This window comes from Anser anser, assembly GCF_964211835.1.
Source record: "Anser anser genome assembly, chromosome: 17".
In the NCBI taxonomy this organism is placed as follows: domain Eukaryota; kingdom Metazoa; phylum Chordata; class Aves; order Anseriformes; family Anatidae; genus Anser; species Anser anser.
Window position 1 is genome coordinate 356135 of NC_139738.1, and position 19247 is coordinate 375381.

At 43.9% G+C, this 19247-nt stretch overlaps 1 protein-coding gene across 10 annotated transcripts in view; it reads right to left on the minus strand.

Annotated features, from left to right (window-relative positions):
* Nucleotides 1-19247, minus strand: part of CAMTA1 (calmodulin binding transcription activator 1) — a 375526-nt gene that overhangs the window by 125268 nt on the left and 231011 nt on the right. For all 10 annotated transcript variants that reach the window (XR_014573304.1, XM_083802699.1, XM_083802700.1 and 7 more), the window contains one exon: nt 16580-16651. Coding sequence is in view for 9 of the 10 variants with exons in the window: in XM_083802699.1 (XP_083658825.1) it covers nt 16580-16651 (72 nt within the window). In the remaining variant the exon portion in view is untranslated. The remainder of the gene's footprint in view (nt 1-16579; nt 16652-19247) is intronic.

Below are 19247 nucleotides of genomic sequence, written 5' to 3' on the forward strand. Positions count from 1 at the left end.
AAAAGATGAACATTGCTATATGATTTGGAGTTCATACTAGGAAATGTATGGTTTCCTGCACTGATGCCACTTTATTATGGAAAGCCCAATGCAGTTACATTACCTGCAAAGAAACAATCCACATAAGTGACCTTGAAAGACGTTACATTCATTTTTCTTTCTGCATATTTTGTGATGGATTTAATGTTCAATAAAACTGAAAGAATAACAGCATTTCAGGCTCAAGCTATTTGTGCAAGCGCCAAACACTGCAGAAAGAGTTCAGGGCTGATTTCTGTACCTCACTCAACCCATTCACATCAAAACTGATGTAGTGGCTCCATTCTCTTTACTGTAGGCTGAAAAGGGGATTTGTTTTCTACATCAATTCCTTCTCCTACAAGGCTTCATATTATGTATATAAGGCAAATTCCTAGCAGGACAGATGCAGCTTTTTACTTTGTCACCCCTGGGTGGTAGGTTTTTCGGGTTTGGTTTGTGTTTTTTACTTCTCCTCTCTCTCTCTTTCGCAAAAGCATGAGCTGAGCAAAATTTGACTGATGCATTTCAGAAAGGCAACAACTCTCCAACGTATTAAATATCTAATGTGGGTACTATAAAACCAGACTTATTTATGTTCACAATACAGCAAAGACCTTACATGTGCCTCCATACTGGAAGGTAGAGGTTTGAGCATGTTGTGACACCTGGTTGAACCACACTTGATGAAGGGCCTCCTCGCAGTCTGAAAGCACTACGGACACTAGTGTTGTATCTTCAAACAGCAAAACGCCTAAAGAAGCCACAGATGTAGGCTATAAAGAGGAATAAACACAAATGTTCTGCGTTCACAAAAAAATGACTGCAATTACTGATCACCTGATGCAGGGATGAGGCGCTGAGCGCACGGCAGAGCGGCTGTGCCTCTTCTCTCCAGCCCAGCTTTGCTCTTGGGCCACCAGAGCCGCCCAACGACAGCGCTCCAGAGCGGCACTGAGAAATAGCCACAGGCTTTGGGGTGGGGTGAAGAGCTCTACCCGTGTTAGAAATGTAGATCCACACTCAGGATTGCTGCTGCCATCTAGGAAGCTGGCGACAACAATGGGAAACACCTCAAATGTTACGTTAGAGTTTAGTTTCTTACTTTGTGTTGGCAGCCTCATTTACTCTCGGATCTGGCATTTACAACAAACTCCAGGAACAAGCATTAGGAATAGTGAAATTGCCAGCAGACCCCTCTTTCCCTTTTCCAGCAGGAAATGACTGCAGTGTCTAGCTGAACTGTGAAGGGCAAATCCTACAAAGGACGTCTGGAACGGCTGCAGAGAGCAGTGACGCGGTGTCGCCTCCCGTGCCGGTGCCGGGGCCCTGCAGCTCCGCATGGAGCGCTGATGGCGGGGCCGGACGGAGCCACGACGAGAGGTGAGGGGCCCCGTGGCGAAGCTCGTGGGCGGCAGCACATGGTGCAGAACACTTTCGAGCTGTCTTTCCACACAGCTTTAGCGATTTCCTAGATGAAGCTTCAGAATTACAAGCTTGTCCCTCCGGTGCCTCATGGTTTTAATTAACCCTTTTGATTCTATACTCTTAGGGCTCTAGAATGCCCTTCTCTTGTCAGGGCAAGTATTTCTGACCAAAGAAAAATAGAGTTTCTTTAACCATGGATAAATTGGACAATTTTTTTCCTTTTTTTTTTTTTTTTCCTCCTCGCAAAGACATTAAAGGAGTCACAATATCACTTACACTCCTAGCCTCTCCTGTCAGGAAACATCCTGAAGTATACCCAATAGGCACCGCATGTTACTATTCCCTCCTCATCGGTATGTGGCGGGGGTGTCCCTGTTGTTGTAACAAAGGTCAGCTAGAACTGAGGGAAGAACACATCCAAAGTTTTATGATACTTTCAGATAAATATATAAAAGTAAAGGCTTCTCCCTGAGAATCATCTGCTATTCAAAAACTCAGCTGGATTTACCAGAATACTTAGTTTTGTCATGATCATCATCATCATCATCATAAGCTCTTCCGAGGTGATCCCGTTAAGTTTGCTATGCTATTTCACACCAGAGCAAATAAATAAACCTGAAGGAAAATCTGCCTCTCATTTGTTGGCTTTTATACATGAAATCAGGGGAGTGATTTTAAAAAACGTTGTTATCCTACTTGAAAGCTAAAAGGACATTTGAGTAGCTATACTTACTTAATACTTACTTGAAAGCATTTTCTCTTTACTAGTGTCATGCCTTAGAGAGCTCCCATTTAACACTGTCAGTTTTAAAACCTCTGCCTTCTAAAGTACCATTAATTTAGTCTTCCCACAAGATGCATTAACTAATGAACAAAAGGAATGAGACAGGCCAAGAGTACCTCCGATATCTTCAATATTCATATGTACCTAATGCAATTAGCTGAATTTTTAAGAAATAACCAAGCAACACCAAAATAACCTTTGTTTTTAACAAGTGTCTGCTTGGTACTCCTGACAGCTGCTTAATAATAGCTTTTTTGTGCATATGCATTGCATTCATACAAATTCTCTAATAATTTTAAGTGCGTGAGCACTACTTTTCTATAGAAAAAAAAGCTTTGAAGTTAACATTGCAAGCCTGTTCTGTTTGGAAAATATCTGAATCTTAGACAATTGTCCAGTATCATTCAAATATCCCACATAATACAGATTTTGTCATTCTCACGTGACTACACCAGAGCTTGGATTTTTTCTCTTCCTGTTCCACCTGAAGTGAGTTTCCTTGATCTTCAGCCATTTCAGCCACACCCCATGCAACAGCACGTAACATAGTTAAACAACTCCTTTTCCTCAACTTCCTCTGAAAGTACTTCTATTCATGAAGTATCTCCCTTAAATTAACTTTTTCAGAGCTATTGTCCACATTTAATTTCTGTAAATTGGTTTGGATTACTTCTCTTTTCTCAGCCATTTTCACAGCCTCACAAAGCAAGCATGTAAGGCCACTCTGCATGACACTCAGCACACTGGGTCCTGGGTCATAATTAGAGCTCTTAGGACTGCAGAAATGCAAACAAGTTTTGCTGATAAATTTTGCTGCTAGATGTAAGCTAGCAATTTAATTCTTCCCTATTTTATTTCATTTAAGAAAATATAATTAAGCCCAGCATCTCTTAAACATACGCTAAATTCACACCTCATCTCTCGCTGCTCCCTTTTTGCACATCACCACTTAGGCAAGATTCTGTTACAACTGCTGTTGACCACCAAAACCTGCACTAGGCCCATCAGAATGACGGCAGGACATTCCGTTCCAAACAATTTGCTGACAGCTGTTGTACTTAGTACATACACACCCGCAATACCAGAACCTGAAATATCTTCCTGCCTATCTCCAGTTGATAAGCAATAGACCGACACTTCCAAAAGCCCTCCCTTGGGTTGGAGCTCTCCCTGGCAAAAGCAAGCTGCTCCTAGCCTCAAGTACCTGAAACCTAAAGGAAGACTCAGGTCTTGTGGACTGATCGCATTTTCTGAATTTCTTTCCCCCTGACAATGCCACAACTATTACATACTTACTTCAAAAACTATATGTAGCCTGATCATGTCAAGCAGAGTGCTTAACACCATCGTGACTAATACATCCAGTTACAGGTGATACCAGCCCGATACCAGCAGCAAAGCATGGTTTTCCAGTATTTGGGCCATGCAGACATCCTGCACTTCCGTAAGAATGTTGCAGGAACTGCAACCAGACAATACTTAAAAGCATGTTATAGATCTATCAACATGCAGAAGGGCCTTGTAAAGTTTATCTGAGAATGCTTGCTGTTTTCCCAGTCAGTAGAAATAAGGTCACTCTCTAGGTCACACACATCAGTCCTGAGGGTGTGAACTCCTGGGTGGTTTTCCAGGGCACGCTCTCGAGCCCATTCTTGGCCTTAGGTTTCATTTGACCTTTCTGTACCTCATATTATGTAACCATAAAATAACTTACAGAGTTATTATAAGAGAAGAAGCAGTTATGTTTGCAAAACACTGTTTTTTCTCGATGGAAAGTGCAAGGTCACCAGTGACAGTATCAGAACTATATACCATTCTAAATTCTTGTAAACAAAGCCCTCATCTTGGGCTAGAAAGGTTTGCTGGGAGAACATCGCCACAGAAATGACGCAGTGCCTGGACTTCTGGGCATGTGGTCCGCTGCACGATGGACAGCCCTCCTTGATGCTCTGGACTGATCCAGCCTGGCATCTCCCCCGTGCCCTATGCTGGCGGACAGCACAAACAAGTCTCATTCAGAGTCCTGTGGTTTATTTTTCCCCCAGTTCCACAAATACCAGTGCTCACCAGGGTGGGGACTTGGAATACTTTAAAGTGTAGATGCATGGCCACCTAGTGAAATCTGAATTTTGCTTTCCATTTCCCTGCAACACGCAAGCTCTTGGAATTGTACATTCAAAGCTTGTTACATTGAGGGTGTTGCTGTATTTTTTATATATAGTTCTGCATTTGTCCAAAGACATACACAAAAAGGTCAGAAATTAGCATGTTACAGGAGGCTACCTCAGACAGCATGGGAAGGTTTCAGTTCTTACAATGAAAAATATCAGGAGAAATCCCCCGCCTTGCATAGCTCAGCTCCATACGACCAGTCATAAGGAGGATGCATCTCTGCCTAAAGAATGCTGTACTGGAGTACTGGCAGGTGGATCAGAGCAGAAGGTAGGAAAAGCCCATCAGTGGCAATGGACACAGGCAAGGGTCCTCAGCTGAGCCGCGGACACTGCGCCAGGCTGTCATGACAGCAAAGCAGCAGCTTGTGCCCCCCGTGTGAGCAGGGCAGGGCAAGAAAGGAGACCTCAGAGGATTCATTAGCTGGGAGCAGACAGCAGCAGTGTAAGGCAGCAGGAGATAGTTGAAGGCAGCCATTCAACAGAAGACGTATAGACAGATACTCCTTCAGAAATAAAAGATGATTTTGAGAATAAAAGCAACCTGGGTAAGTGAGGAGTTCACACAGGCAGAAGGACAGCAAGAAAAGCATTCAAAACCACAGGCAGCTAGGAAGTGATTTGCCTGAAACACTTAGAAAAGAGTGCCTTAACAGATGAAATACAAAAGAGAGGTAACTCACTGCAGGCCAAACCACTACATATTAAAAGAAAAAATGTCCTGTGTTAGAATGAGAGACTTCAGTCTTAGCAACATCTGCTACAAGCCCTCTCACACCCACCCTGAAATGTACTCTAGATCTCTAAACTCAAACTGCAATTTTATTCACTACAAAATTTCCAACCTAATCCCTCATTATGCCTTACCAGTGCAGGTGAAACTTCAGTTGACAGTATAATACATTCATGGACACCTGCAGACCTAATAATTGGCCAGGGAGTACGTGGATGAGATCAGCAAAATTGCTGCATTCCTTCTCTAAGCCTAAATGTCCTACGCCAGGAAAAAGCCTTGCTACTGCAAGGTGTGTAATTTAATAAACCATTAACTCAAACCTGAGGTGAAGTAAATTCAGCATATTATACATTTCAAAATAGCATTAGAATTCAATTTAAGCATCACCAAAAACCTAATCCTCAGTATACAGGGAGTATTAATAAGTAACTCGAACTCTGTGTCTTGATTTAATTTCCAGCTGAGTTGTGCTGTTCTCTGACAGCGATTCCTGCAGTGAGGATACTGTGGTGATAACATCACAGGTCCAAAACAGGGCAGAGTCTGAAAGCGTGCATGGGCCCACTTGATGCGATCTTCCTAGGCGAACAGGTGGGCCTACATTCCAGCAAAAGCAATCCAGTTCCGATTTGTGTCATAAAGATTTTAATATTCTCCAGCAATGTGACACCTCAGCAGGGTCCTCAGGCATCCCTGAACTAATCGTGTTTTCTGTTCTTTTTGTAACCATTGGGGCAAAATACATTTTTGATAACGCAGGTGCTCCTGGAAGAAGTCGCTAGGAAGAGATAGAGACAAGGCTGTTTGCATAAGGCCAGTGTCACATCAGTGCGGCGCTGCCTGAATTGCAAACAAAATGCTGCCTGGTAACACAGCTGGCTCGGGCACGTGCTGCTCTCCCCCGTCACATTAGCTGTGCCAATAGCACATGGCAGGATTACAGCGGCTATAAAGTGACAGATACACTGCTTTCAGTCCCCCAAGTCAGATGTAAAGTGCAAATGGTGCATCATTTCCACAAAGAGCCAAAAGCATAAAATCTGCTTTCCATTTTTGCAGGAGTCGGCCATGTTCTGGACTTTTTTATGTTGCCCCTATAATAACTCCTCTTGATTAGCAACCAAGGCACGTCCCAAAGCAGTTTGGGAAATGCATCTCTTCTATAAATGACAACAGATTATTTAAGCAACAGCTAAAGCGCTCTGACTGTGTTTTAGTTTGCTTGCATTAGTGTCAGTCTTCTCATACATCTAAAGAATGAATCCTGCCTTTTCTTTAAAATGGTGGAGAGTGATACAAAAATAGCAGACTACTCATCTAAAATAAAGTTATACGTTTGAAATAGTTGGAAACTCTTTTTTAATCACTGGCGTCTTTCTTCTAGAATATAATCTGCCTGCTATACATTTTGCTTTTCTATCCAATTTCAAGGAAAAATGCAGCAAGTGTGTTGATAAATAATTTATAAAAACATTACAAAAGATAAAGCACTCCTGCTAAAATGTTTCCAGCCTTCTAGATACCAGTTCATTTGTAATCCTCTCTGTTTCCCCTTTGCTGGAACATCAGAAGAGGGTTATTGCTGCATTTCTCCACAGACCCATTTTCCTCATCCTGCAAGTGTCAAAACACATCTTTGTTTTGAAGGTATCGAGACTGATAAAAGGGTATGGCCTAGGCTGAGTTGCAAGTTCAATTTTATCTACTATAGATTTTTGTCATGAAAAACATTTGTCATGAAAGCAACATCCTGATTTATTTCTGTGGTCTGGAGTGTGAAGATGGATGTAAAATAGACACACTCCTGGTTCTCCCAAAAAGGAGGCCTCATAGGTGAGGTCCCCTTCTATGTTTTGCCCTTCCTCTAATAAAAGAGGGGGTGTACTTTCTGTGAAACAAAGGAGGGTGATTTTGGAGTCCAGTGCAAAGGATAGCTTTGTTCTTACCAAGAGGAAGGAGACAGAAAACAGCTTGTGATGAGCTTTGCCAGATGGAATTTAATTTTAGTGAAGGCAATGACCCTATGAGAAGTTAACATCAGTGAGCAAGTAAAACTTGAAGGAAGAAAAATAAGGCAAAAATAGCCTTCAACTTGAACAGATCATAGGAGTGCGTGTGTGTGCACAAACGTATGTCTATACTGTTTCAAAGGCTGAAGATGGGTTTCAATGGATGCAGTTGCCCTGAAAACATGTCTACACGTTCATTAAAAAGGTCATAATTGTATCAGAAGGAAGTTAAAGGAAGTTACCTCTTCTGCACCATCTTACATTATTTGTTTTGTCTTGCTTACGCTGTTCACGTGAAAAGAGTAGTGAGGAATGAGAAGATGAGTGCAAGACAGCCCACAGCACGTTACTGAGCCGAACCACCCGCCGCGAGCCTCTGCTGTGCCACCAGGAGGGCTGCTGCCCCGGCAGCTCTCTCAGGGACACCAGCAGCGCCCACCACCGCTGCGCTGGCCGACCACACGCTCCAGAAGGGGGATGCTCTGCCCTGTGCAAACTGAGCAAAAACGAACAACCACGTCCAGGCAAGAGACTTGGCCAAGACCTCAGCTAGCCAGGAGCCACAAACAGCAACTGCATTGCCCAAAATTCATCAGTGAAACAGAGAAGATGCCCAGCAAAGTTGTCATTTCAAGGCATCACAAAACTTTTATTTGTTTTAACAACAGTGCAGAAATATTGAGATTGACCGAAAAGTCTTCAAGTAGGGCTGCATCCACCTTCAAAGGGGAAAAAGAGAAAAAAACACTGGGGCAAATATATATATTTATAATCACTTATTCCTGTGCTTTAAAGATGAGTACTTCATTAAGAATGTACTTGCAAAAGAAGATGACACTAAAGGAACAACTGTATATAAGACAATTAAAGGGCTTTTACTTTTTTTCTGCCTTTTCAAAGTTGTCAAATACAAGTGAGAACACCATTTATTTGGTTTGACAAATAAAGGTGGCAACCAAACCATCATGCACAGTCTTTTATATTCAAAGCAACCATTTCACAGAGCTGATAGAATGTAACATTGGAGGCATAAAACAGTTTGTCTGGTGAAGGATTAGCAGACTGGCATGTTCTGGATAATAAGACTAATTAATAATTTTCATCTCTAAGGAACTACATGACACACTACTTCATTTCTCTTTTCCCTTTATTGCTGGGTTTAATGCCTGCGTCCTGCAACTTATAGGCAGCTACAGATTTGAAGGAGTGACCAGAGTAAACAAATGGCCGTTTTCACAGCTAGTCCTGAAAACAAGAAAAGGAGAGAGGAAAACCCACAGTGGCAACCCTTATTCAGAGCAATGAGTTACATAAGAAACAAAGGTGAGGTTTTCTAAGGAAAAAGGAAAGCAAGGAAAGGCTCCTGCACTGTAATTTGTAATTGCAATTCATGTTACAAACATAACAAAAGCATTTTGGACTACTGACCGAAATAATTTGTCCAAAGAACTGTTAAGTACAACAAAGCACAACACAAATTGTTTTTAGAAAAGCTGTACTAATACAATTTAAAATTAAGTTTTGGGGCATTCACACTAAAAGGAACTTGAGCTTTATGCAAAGTCCAGAGCCACAAAAGGAGCCTTCAAACATATTTAATTATTCACTCCTCTCAAACAGAGCTTCATTTTGTGTGATCCCTGCAGAGACTGAGTCTCACTGAGATCGGCGAGCGGGTACCTAACGGCTTCTCTTCTCTGACCAAAGTGGAGGAAACGGGTTCAAGTGTTTGTGAGGGGGCGCAGCTAACACCTCTCAAAGGGTTTCTTTGAAATTTATTTTCAGGAGTAAATATGGGTTAAAAGTGTGGGACATCAGAGAGACTGACATAATTACAAAAAAACCTCTGGATTTTTCAGGCCCCAGAAACCACGTCATGCACGGCGAGGATCGCAAAACCTCCCTGTGAAAATCCCGGGAGGCTTCACCTTCCAGCCACAGGTAGAAAGAAATCTTGGGATTAAAATGAGTGTTTTTAACCCTTGGATATGCATAGGCTCTGATTAGGCACTGGAATAAATAGCAGTTTACTCCACTTTACTTCTATATTCTCTGTTGGATTTCCTTAAGCTTAATAGCAATCACAGAGTAACTGCCTCTACACTGGGGCAGAGACCCTGCATGAAGAACTTCAAAATTAAATAGTGCTAAAGGCAATAGGTCTCAGAGTGCCTCTGTGCAGGGTTGTGAACATCACCGCTACCATCACTTCTCTGGCAGGGATCCTGAACCTCGGGTTCTTCTGTCACGGTCCCATGGCCACGTAGCAGATCAGTGCTGCGGTGCTGTGGAGCCGCAGCTCGTGACACCAGGCCACACTAACGCCAGTTAGATACCCCTGCCATCCTTTGTCACACTGCCATACACAGTTAATTTTGTCATATGGGCTAACGTTCACACTTTGGGAAAATGTGCTAGCATAATAGCAACAGTTTGCATTCCTGTTGGAAAAAAGGCAAAGGCTCATTATGCCAAGTGCCTGACTTACACCTCGTTCCTTCAACAATATGGGACCTATCTAAAGTGCCCACATACAGTGCAAGATCTTTAATGCTTTATTGCCCAGTCATTTCTATTTTACCCAAATGAAAAATAAAAACCATTACTGAGCAGAAGTCTCAAGAATTTTTATGAGATTGTAATATTTCCAATTCATGTTTAAAAAGACCAAAATCTTCAAGCTGTCACTTGCTTCTCAAGCCAGGGAAGCGGAAGCTGCTGCTTGGTGCAGCACAGCATGAGCTATCAGATATGGCTTATGGATACTCTGAAAGATGCAGCTGGTGCACGCAGGACTGCGTGAAGGATGATTAAACACCACTAACAGCACTCTGCACACCTGCACCGCCCCCATCAGCACGTCTCACTTACTCCTTCCAGGACAGACTTCTTGCCTGGACATCACACCTGTACAGCTGCTGATCTGCCTGGATTTCTTCCTGACGTTTTCTACTCTGTGGTAAAGCCTCACAGTGACTCCCCTGGCTGCTGAGAGCATCCCGTGAGTGTGCAAGGCATAATGATGCAACACAGCTGGTTTTTAGCTATTACAAGACTGGATGTTTGCATTGCAGCCATTACCGTGAAGCCTGATTTGCAACAGCTCTCTGACGGGTACTGGCATCTCCTGTACTTTTTCCTGTCATCCCCAGACTACCTTCTCCCAGCACTGGCATGTCTGACCCACCACAAGAGCAGTGCAGGGGCAATGTGGCAGTATATGAACAGTGCAGACTTTCTAGACGTTACACAAGTCTGCAGGAGACAAGGGAAAAGCCCTCCCAGTGCCTTTCAGGTGGGGTACCCAGGGCCATCGTGGGACTGAGGCAAGCCCTGCTGGGACACAGGCCCTGTCCTCCCTCTGCTGGCAGATGAGCCTGTGCCCTGCTGGCCTGTGCCACCCTGCTCTCCGTGGACTTATCTGGGGACACTTTGCTATTTACACACTTTTTTCACCATTGTAAATAATTCAGCAAGCGGTTAATGCGCATACCGTGTGAGAAAGGTATCTGCCTACATATTGCTCTCAAATGCTTGCTAGCCTTAATTTGTTTGATGGGCTGTGATGAATAGGTAAACACCAACAGACTGAACATCCATAGGTATCAGTATTCCCTGCACTTCCTACTTCCACAAACATGTTTATCAAGAAAATCTCACCTGTGCAAATGGTACTGGCAAATGACTAAGCTAATGAATATTCTTTGAATTAATTCATAGGCTTTATTTGAATATTTGCTCATAATTCCTTTTATTTTATTCCAATTTTTTTCTTTTATAGCTGAACCACAGGATGTCCTAGCATGTCAGCAGCCTTCTGTCAACGATTCCTGGCCTCTTTTTGCTGTGACCATTGTTGTTATTAAATTACTGCCGCAAGTGGGAAGGCATTTGGAAAAAAACAAATAATATTAATGAAAACAAAGTGCGTCAAATACACATTCTCTCCATGTTTAAGCAAACAATTATAGAAAAGATAGCAATACAAAAAAGTTCTCTCCCATGTCATGAAAAACTAATATATATAGTTACCGTGAATTCATTAAAAAAGAAAAAGCATGTTTCTATAGCACGCACGGTCTGTATATGACTTATTACAAGAGAAAGAAAGACTGTTTTCAACATATCGCTACCCACAATTGCAGTGTCTTAACACCAGCACAAGAAAAGATATTCAGAATCTCCTAAAGGCTGGATGGAAAATGCCAACCATCAGCCCTGCTCCCCCATCAGACTGTCCAACAGAGAGTCTCCAGCTGTACTGCATGGGAGTGGAAAAGAGCAAGAAACACATTGGTATTAATGGTTACAGACAAAGCCTGCTTCCAATAACCTTTGCTCACGGCAGCCAGCCCTGGGAGCCTGGCACTAGATTAATTTTAAATTCCTGGGGTGCCAATTACCAGTACACAGAAGGGAACTCTGCATTTTGTAGTCAGCTGTGCCAATGTTTGAAAATAGACTATATCTGAAAATCCACATTTTTTCCTGCGTTAGTCATTATGAGTACAAACATTTTTCTTTTCTATTGACAGAAAATCTGGTGCCATTTTGGAGGTTTGAACACACGCAGCACGTGTGCTCGTACACGAACGTCCTGCTGGCAAACAAGCCAACCAGCGCAGTGGCAGTGCCTGTGTGCTGAAGGCTTTCCAGGAGTACCTGCCATCACTCACACCTAAAAAAAGACTTCACAGTGCTGTTCTGTGCTTGACTGACTGCAAATGGCTAAGGCACTGTTTCTTTTAGAAAGCTAACCAGTAATGCCAAAAAGAAAAGAACCATTCTATATTCAGTTACTGGGTTTAGCGCTGCCGGGCATGTGAAACCACGAGGAGCCCTTTAGAAAGGGATGGTGTCACATGCCATCAGCTTTGTCAGGCTTTCAGCGAGATTCCTGCTCGAGGCCTAAGCTGGGGACAGCGCCGCGGGACGCGAGGACGCCTCCACCCGCCTGGGCTGGGTCCTGGACCAGACGGGCCAGACCCCTGCTGTCCCCACAGAGCGGCTCCTCCTCGGGGCTGCGGCACGAGGCGGGTTCCTCGGGGCCACATGCGGAGCCGCGCCGCAGCAGGGGGCCGTGAGGGCCACCCGCCCGCAGTGCTCACAAAGTGCAGCTCGAGCACTGCCTCACCCAGAGCCAGAAGAAGCACTGAAAAGACAAGGCGATGCGTGACTTGGGGCAGAATTCAAAAACAAAAGCTATTTCTTTTTATAACAGTATCATTAATTTCCTTGGGAATGGCAGTGCAGAGGGCCAAATGAAATGTCTGGAAACTGGAAGGTGGTCCAAAAAAGAGTACAACTAATTAAAGATGCAGCAAATTATGAGTCCAGGAGGCTTTGCAGCAGCCTGGTTTTTAAGGTGCTACTGAAGATTTCTTCATTGCTTCCCAAATGCTCTTTGAAGAAGTTATTCACCTCATCATCTCTCTGTCTGTGTGTTGTGCAGACCATGACTTTATTCTTCTAGAAATCAGGAATGTGAAAGAAAAATATGAAAACAGTGTAGAGAACCACCTTTGTCATTATTCCTTCACTCAGCTCCAAGAAGTCAGTATGGGAGGCTGAGTGCCCAGAGCTGGAAGGTCTTCTGCAGAGGCATTACAATGTTTGTTCTACAATTACAAAATCTATTAAAAAGAAAACTAAAGTATCTTTTTTGGTAAGGCAGCATTAAAAACCTATTATGAAGAAAGACTAAAATGTCTCAAAAAAAAAACCACCACAAAACTTCAGATTACAAAGGAGGAAACCTCAGCTGTGTCCTGTATAGCAGACTTGCTATCGCAACCACACAGTGCCAAGTTTGCCATCACAATGATATTTTTCTTTTTCCCCTCTGAAAATGAAGCCAGGATAGCATCTCTTTGGCAACAGGAAACACTGAAAACATTATTACCATGAACTTGCTGGCCAGAGCCTTGAAGGAAACGCTTGGAAAAGATAAAAGGACTTGGTCTGTTGTGAACGCTACTCGATTGAATACCGTTTGCCTTTCAGTCAGGAGCTGGCTGTCATGCTGCCTTCCAAGTGCACACAAAACCTGTTTCTCTAAATTAACATCCACTGCTGAGTTGTGAAAGACCCAGCATCATCATCCTTGTGCTCTGCTGCAGACTGAGATCAGGCTCCTCGCACCGGCCTGGGCCTCGCCCCTTCACCAAGGTGTTGCTGCCACAAGGACACTGTCCTCCCCTGAAAAACACACTTGCTTACAGTTCAGATTGATTCATTAGATACACTTTTGAATAATTTGGCAGTTCTAATAGGACAGGAGGGTGTTCCAGAATTGTGTCCCACAGGGGTGCACGTTGATGAATTAGGCTTATAGCATTGTTCACATTAATCTTTTATTATTAACTTTAATACTATTTATTTATTATTAATAATACTTATTATTAACTTTAATAATAAAAGTACTTTATTATTTTTATTATGCACTGTCCTTAAAGCATTCCATTGTAAAATTAAGAAACCAAAACACAGTGCCAAGTGGAAAAAGCAAGGCCAAACGGCCGCCTAAGTCAGTCTGCAAGGAAAGCAAGCATTTTTGCACTCTGCGCTTGGGGCAGCCTTACAGAGCCCCCGGGTGCAGCGACCTCGGCTCTCGGCGGGGCCGTCTCCCCCTGTGCCCGCAGCCAGCCCCCCGACCAGCGCCGCAGCCTGGCCGTCGGGCACCGACGCAGCGCGAAGCTCCGCACCGCTGCGGGCCTGGCGGGACCCAGCCCTGCCTGAAACTGAGCCACCTCACACAGTGAAGGCACAATGCGCCCTTGTTTCTAAATAAAAGCATACTACGTCCACAACGAAATGTCCTGCATCACGTTTTAAAAATAGGCTCATAAGAAATGTATTTCCAAGTTCACTCTTCTCAATCCCAATCAATTACCAGAGCAAAGAAGATGGCCTAAACATTGACCACGAAAGAGCCAGACCTCAGGACACAGGAAAGGAGATCCTATGGTACTGCACTGCAACTGGTTAGATACGGGCTTCCTAAATGTCCCAGCAAAGTTCAGTGGTGCCCCCTGAGAGCGGACAACAAAAGCAGGTGATTAACAAGAAGAGGGCTGACCTGGGAGAGGAGGACCTCTGCGGGACTCCCGCAGGCTGTTCTGCCCGCAGCAGAGGGGGCTCCCGGGACTGTCTTTCGTTGGGGAGCACACAGGCTACACGAGCATCGCTCAGGCTAGTGGATAGTGGGTTGAAACTGGGGGAAGTTTCCTGACGGAAAAATGTGCAAAGCTAGAAAATACTCTCTTAGAGGCAATGAAGAAACTCCTAGCGTTTGGGAGCAAGCCTCCCTGCAGGTCACAGTCTAACTTTGGGCTGGAGTTTTGCAGTCTGTCTTGCATCACCTGTTCATCTTGGCATCTGATAGGAGGGACTCTGCTGTCTGCCCCGTGAATTTCTTCAGAAAGTGGCCTTCCTCAAGATTTTCAGCTTACGTGAAAAATTTCGTGAGCAGAGCTGCCTTTTAGCAATGCTGGAAGCCTCCTGGCACTGGCAGGGGCTGAAGCCTGGGCTCCGGTTGCTGCAGACCAGCAGCTGGTGCTCTGGGGAAGGACCTACAGCACCACTATGGGGCCGAGCACGCCAGGAGCTGGAGGTGCTGGTGTATGCACTGAGCAAAGCTAAACATCTTCCAAGCTTTCACAACACTTCTATTTCCCAGAGCTCTTGGGACTGCAGAATGAGGATCTTTTCACCAACACCCTAACCAACTTCCTGTTCCTATGTAGGCAAGAACCGCGAGAACCAAGTGATCTGCTATTCCACCCATCTTAGTTCTCTCTCTGCCTTCACTGGGGACACCTGGGAGAAAACATTAACTGAGCAAGCACGCAAGTGCTGCCATGCTGTGCCTACACTTCAGAATTAACTTAGAATTTCCTTTGAATTCTCATGTCACATCATCCATCACAGGCACCAGCAGAGACAGCCGCTAAATAATAAAACAAACAGATGTCTGCTGCGCAAGGAAAACTGGACTCTAAGTTTAGAGATTTTGTTCAGTTCCGTGCACTGAACTGTGAACTTTTAATGGCTTCTTTAGTCATGCTTATAAACAGCTCCCCCATCTCCTTGCTGCCTGCTACATCCAACTTCGTACACAGGTCAGGAGCTGGAGAGGTGGCGAGGAAAACCTCCCGCAGCTAGGAGAAGGGCTTAAAGTTGGTAGATTCAACACGGTTGCACTGCATTTTCAGCAAAGTCACAACACCACAGTTTTCCTCCATGTAGGTGAAATACCGACTGCTCTGACTGCAGCAGTGAAGGGTTTTTGCCCCTTTACTTACATTCAACATTTGTATTTTGAGGATGCAAACAGAGCTCAGAGATGCACGTAAGCATAACAGAGGACAGTAACATTTTGTGTATGTTCCCTTTGATTAAGCCCACTGAGTAGGCAGCATCTTCTGTGGTTTGTGGGGTGTCTTTTTATGCAGCTGAGAGAGCAACAGCTTTGTCTTTTTTAATATGGAAGTGTGATTCCAAACCAAGGGAAAAACATGGAAGTATTTTCCATTTACTTCTCAAAACATATGTCATTTTCCTTAGACCCAGTTGTTTTCAGGACTGTGGGGGTTTAATCTTTAAAACAATAACATTATTACAGTATTTGTCAAGCGCTGTTTTCTAACAAAAGAAAATGAATTGCTTCCACATGCTCAGCATTTGTAAGCAACAGTAAATAGTCAATACAAGCAGCTCAGCAAACTTACATTTAGCACTCCAGTGTCAGCAAATACCCACCCCAGGCACTCAGCGAGTGAACCCGAGCACACCTACCATGTCCCGAGGACCACTCAGTATGAGGCCACTACCCAAACACTGCAGAACGAAGAGGAAAACTGCTAGACCTTTCAAGGGACTTGATCGTGCCCACAACAATGAGAAGAATCACCCAGTAACCCAACAGAACTACCTCAGAACTAAACTCCCTGCTGGAGGAAAGCCGTTCCACCCACCCTTTTTGTGCAGCTTGCCATGAGGTTTACACTAAATTCAGACAAATCCCCACAGGCTGCTTTCTCTCCCACGACATTGCATGCTCAGGAAGCAGCTGGCTTCCTGAGCTCCTACTGCATGACTTGCTTCAAAATGGAAAAAAACAAACTAAAAATCTAGAAGTCTCATTTTAGCTGACTCTGTTTAGGGTACACTTAAGCTCATGCTATAAAGAGAAAGGGAGCTATACATCAGCTCTGTATTTGCTAGAAACTTATCTAGAGAAAACATATCACAACTCTAAAGAAAGATGTAACACTTTATGAAAATTCCTGTCACCTTCAGACAAGAAACATCCCCCAAAGCAATCAAACACCCCAGAGAAGGGCACGGCTGACTTCCCAACAGCAAAAAGAAACACAGCCGTACAAGTTCATTTGGAATAAAACCACAAGAAAGGAATTCATCACCATCCTACCTGAAGAAGCCAGTAGCACCTTCTGTGAAACGTGGGGATGATGGAAGAATGGACGTAACAGCCATACAAGCACTAAGGACAAAAAAAGAGAAAGCAGATACAGAGTTAGGGAAAGAAATCATTATCCGGATGACGAGCAAGTTTAAAAGGCAGCACCCAGAGACAGGAATGAGAGAACATTATCTGGTATGCTACGCTGGCATTTTTTGAAGTCAGTCCAGGGCTTTGATTCTGCTGGTAAAACAGAATGGCAGGTTATAGCAGGGCAAAATTTTAGGAGAATACATTTTAAACACTACTGTGGGTTAAAGACTCAATGGACAGAGTTTAAACATTTCTCTAGTTTATATATGGACATAAGCCCCAAACTGCAGATGACCAGATTCAGCCTTTTTGTCAGTTTTTGATACGGGTGACAGAGGCTTTTTCAGTTACTCAATGACTCACGGTGCCATCGCTGCAGCAGAGGTGCCTGTGCCCACCCTGCACACTGTGGAGGAACCCAGTCCTCCACCACACAGCCACGTCCTCAGCTTCTGCTGCAGAGAAACCCCTTGGAGATGCACTAGCCCTATGGGGGCAGAACTAGAACCAAAGTGCCTGAATTCCCAAATCAGCGTTGCCAACTGTCCCAGTTGTCATTAGAAACACTTAGCAGGCTGCCTAGGCTCTCTTCACAGCCACTTCTGTGACAAGGTACTGCACTGAACTGAAGCTCAGCCACCTAGGTAAGATCAGAAGAAATAAAGTCCCCCCATATTGCTCTAGATCCAAACAATTCAACATATGTAATTTCTTTATTAATATATATTAAAAAAAAACACACCTATTTTACATGGCTTATCACTCAGGTACACAAATTTAAAATTGAGAGCATGTAAACCGAAAAAATTGTTGTCATGGATTGTTTTATACAGCAAAATGAGAAGATAGTGTTTTGTTATTGTTGTTTTAATGAACTTTGCTTGTCCAATTACCTGAAACGAGTAAGGGTAAGGAATTCTTCCTGTAGCAAAATCAGATTTCCAGTGTGTTAAAACTCAAACAACACCGTCAGTTGGAAGCCAAGCCCAGTACAAACCAAACACAAAACTGTTATTAAAGTATCCCCATACAATTCCTGCCCACAAAATATGTTTATTGCTAAGAAAACAATATTATTTTCTGACTCTGCTGACTTTTAATATAGTCCACGTGGGGAGAGGGGATGGGCATGCATGTGATGATATATTCCCCTCTACTGAAGGTGATTAGTTTTCCTTGAACGAGAGATTGCAACAAACGAGCAATCTGCTTGCAGCTTTCTTCAGATATTTCCCCTGAAAGATCAAAGATCATGCATGTTTTAGGCATGCCGATATTCTACAATTACAGAAGGAAAAAATAAGTAAAGCCAGCTGCAGGGGATTTTGCAGAGGAACTTCATTTTTTGCTTTACTCCAGCGACTGCACTGATTGCAACAACGCTCATAATTACCACTCTCTGCACACTGCTATGGGCCCTTGCTGCTCCCTGGGGAGCAGGTCCGTGCGCCGGGGCCTTGTGCGGGGTCGCGCAGTGCCCGTGCCCAGCAGGCGGCCAAGGCAGCTCAGTGTGTGCAGATGCAAATGCTCTGCCCTGTCGTGTCAGAGCTTGGAGAGCAGCGCTCCGTGCAGCTGCAGAACGAACAGGGAAACACGGGACTTGGTGCTTTTGCATCCAGCACTGAACTTGGGGCTAAGCCATTCAATTCCTCACTGATGGCGTGACAGGCTGCTGCTTTCTTCTTCTTTTTTTTTTCTTTTAAATCCAATGGAAAGATATTTAGAATCCAGTGAACATTTCCCAACAAGTAGGAGCAAGCTACAATAGGCAAACAGACAGCTACCAACTTCTCCCTAACACAACAGCGGTCAGGGCAAGGAAGAATTTCCCTGTCCCAAACAGGTATTCCCACTCCCTTCTGCACTGCTGTGTTTGAGGGAAAGATGCTGAAATTACATACAACCAACTTGCGTGACGATCTTGAAATAAACAAACATATGCAGAAAGGGAATAAACGTTCATAAAATATCACCACCCTAAGCCCTTCTTCTGGTGTTTGGGTATGAACAATAGCACATCAGATGGACAGGTACATTCAAATTGGGGAAATTTGGTCTATGAACGCTAAGAAAAGAATGGAAAAAATACAGAACAGCTATATCATTAAAAAACCTTATTTGGAAAGCAAGCCTAGTGTTTATGAGTTCCAAAATATTTTAAATATTAAAACTATTAAAAACTATTTGGGGTAAATATTTTAAAATGTTCAGTGTAAATATTAGCAACCTGAATGCCATCAGCTAAAGGGCTCTCATAAAACAAATTTACCAACTGAATGTATGCCGTGTATTTGAAGTCCTGAAACATCAAAAGTGAGTGACTTAGGAGTTTCTCCCCAGTTTCTGCAATTAATTCCTCTCTCGGTGGCCATCCAGTAACCTCTGCCCTCAGCGGGAGCTCTGAATGGGGAGCATCTGTGGGCAGGAGCCGGGCGCTGGCAGCAGCTGAAGCTGCACCCCGCTCTGCACGCAGGGAGGGAGGGTAAGCGCTGCCGCGAGGGATGCGGGGTGCTGCTGGGTCAGTGTGCCGGGGAGACTGAAGGACAGTCAGCTGTCTGCTGGCAAGGAAAAATGCTCTTGGTTT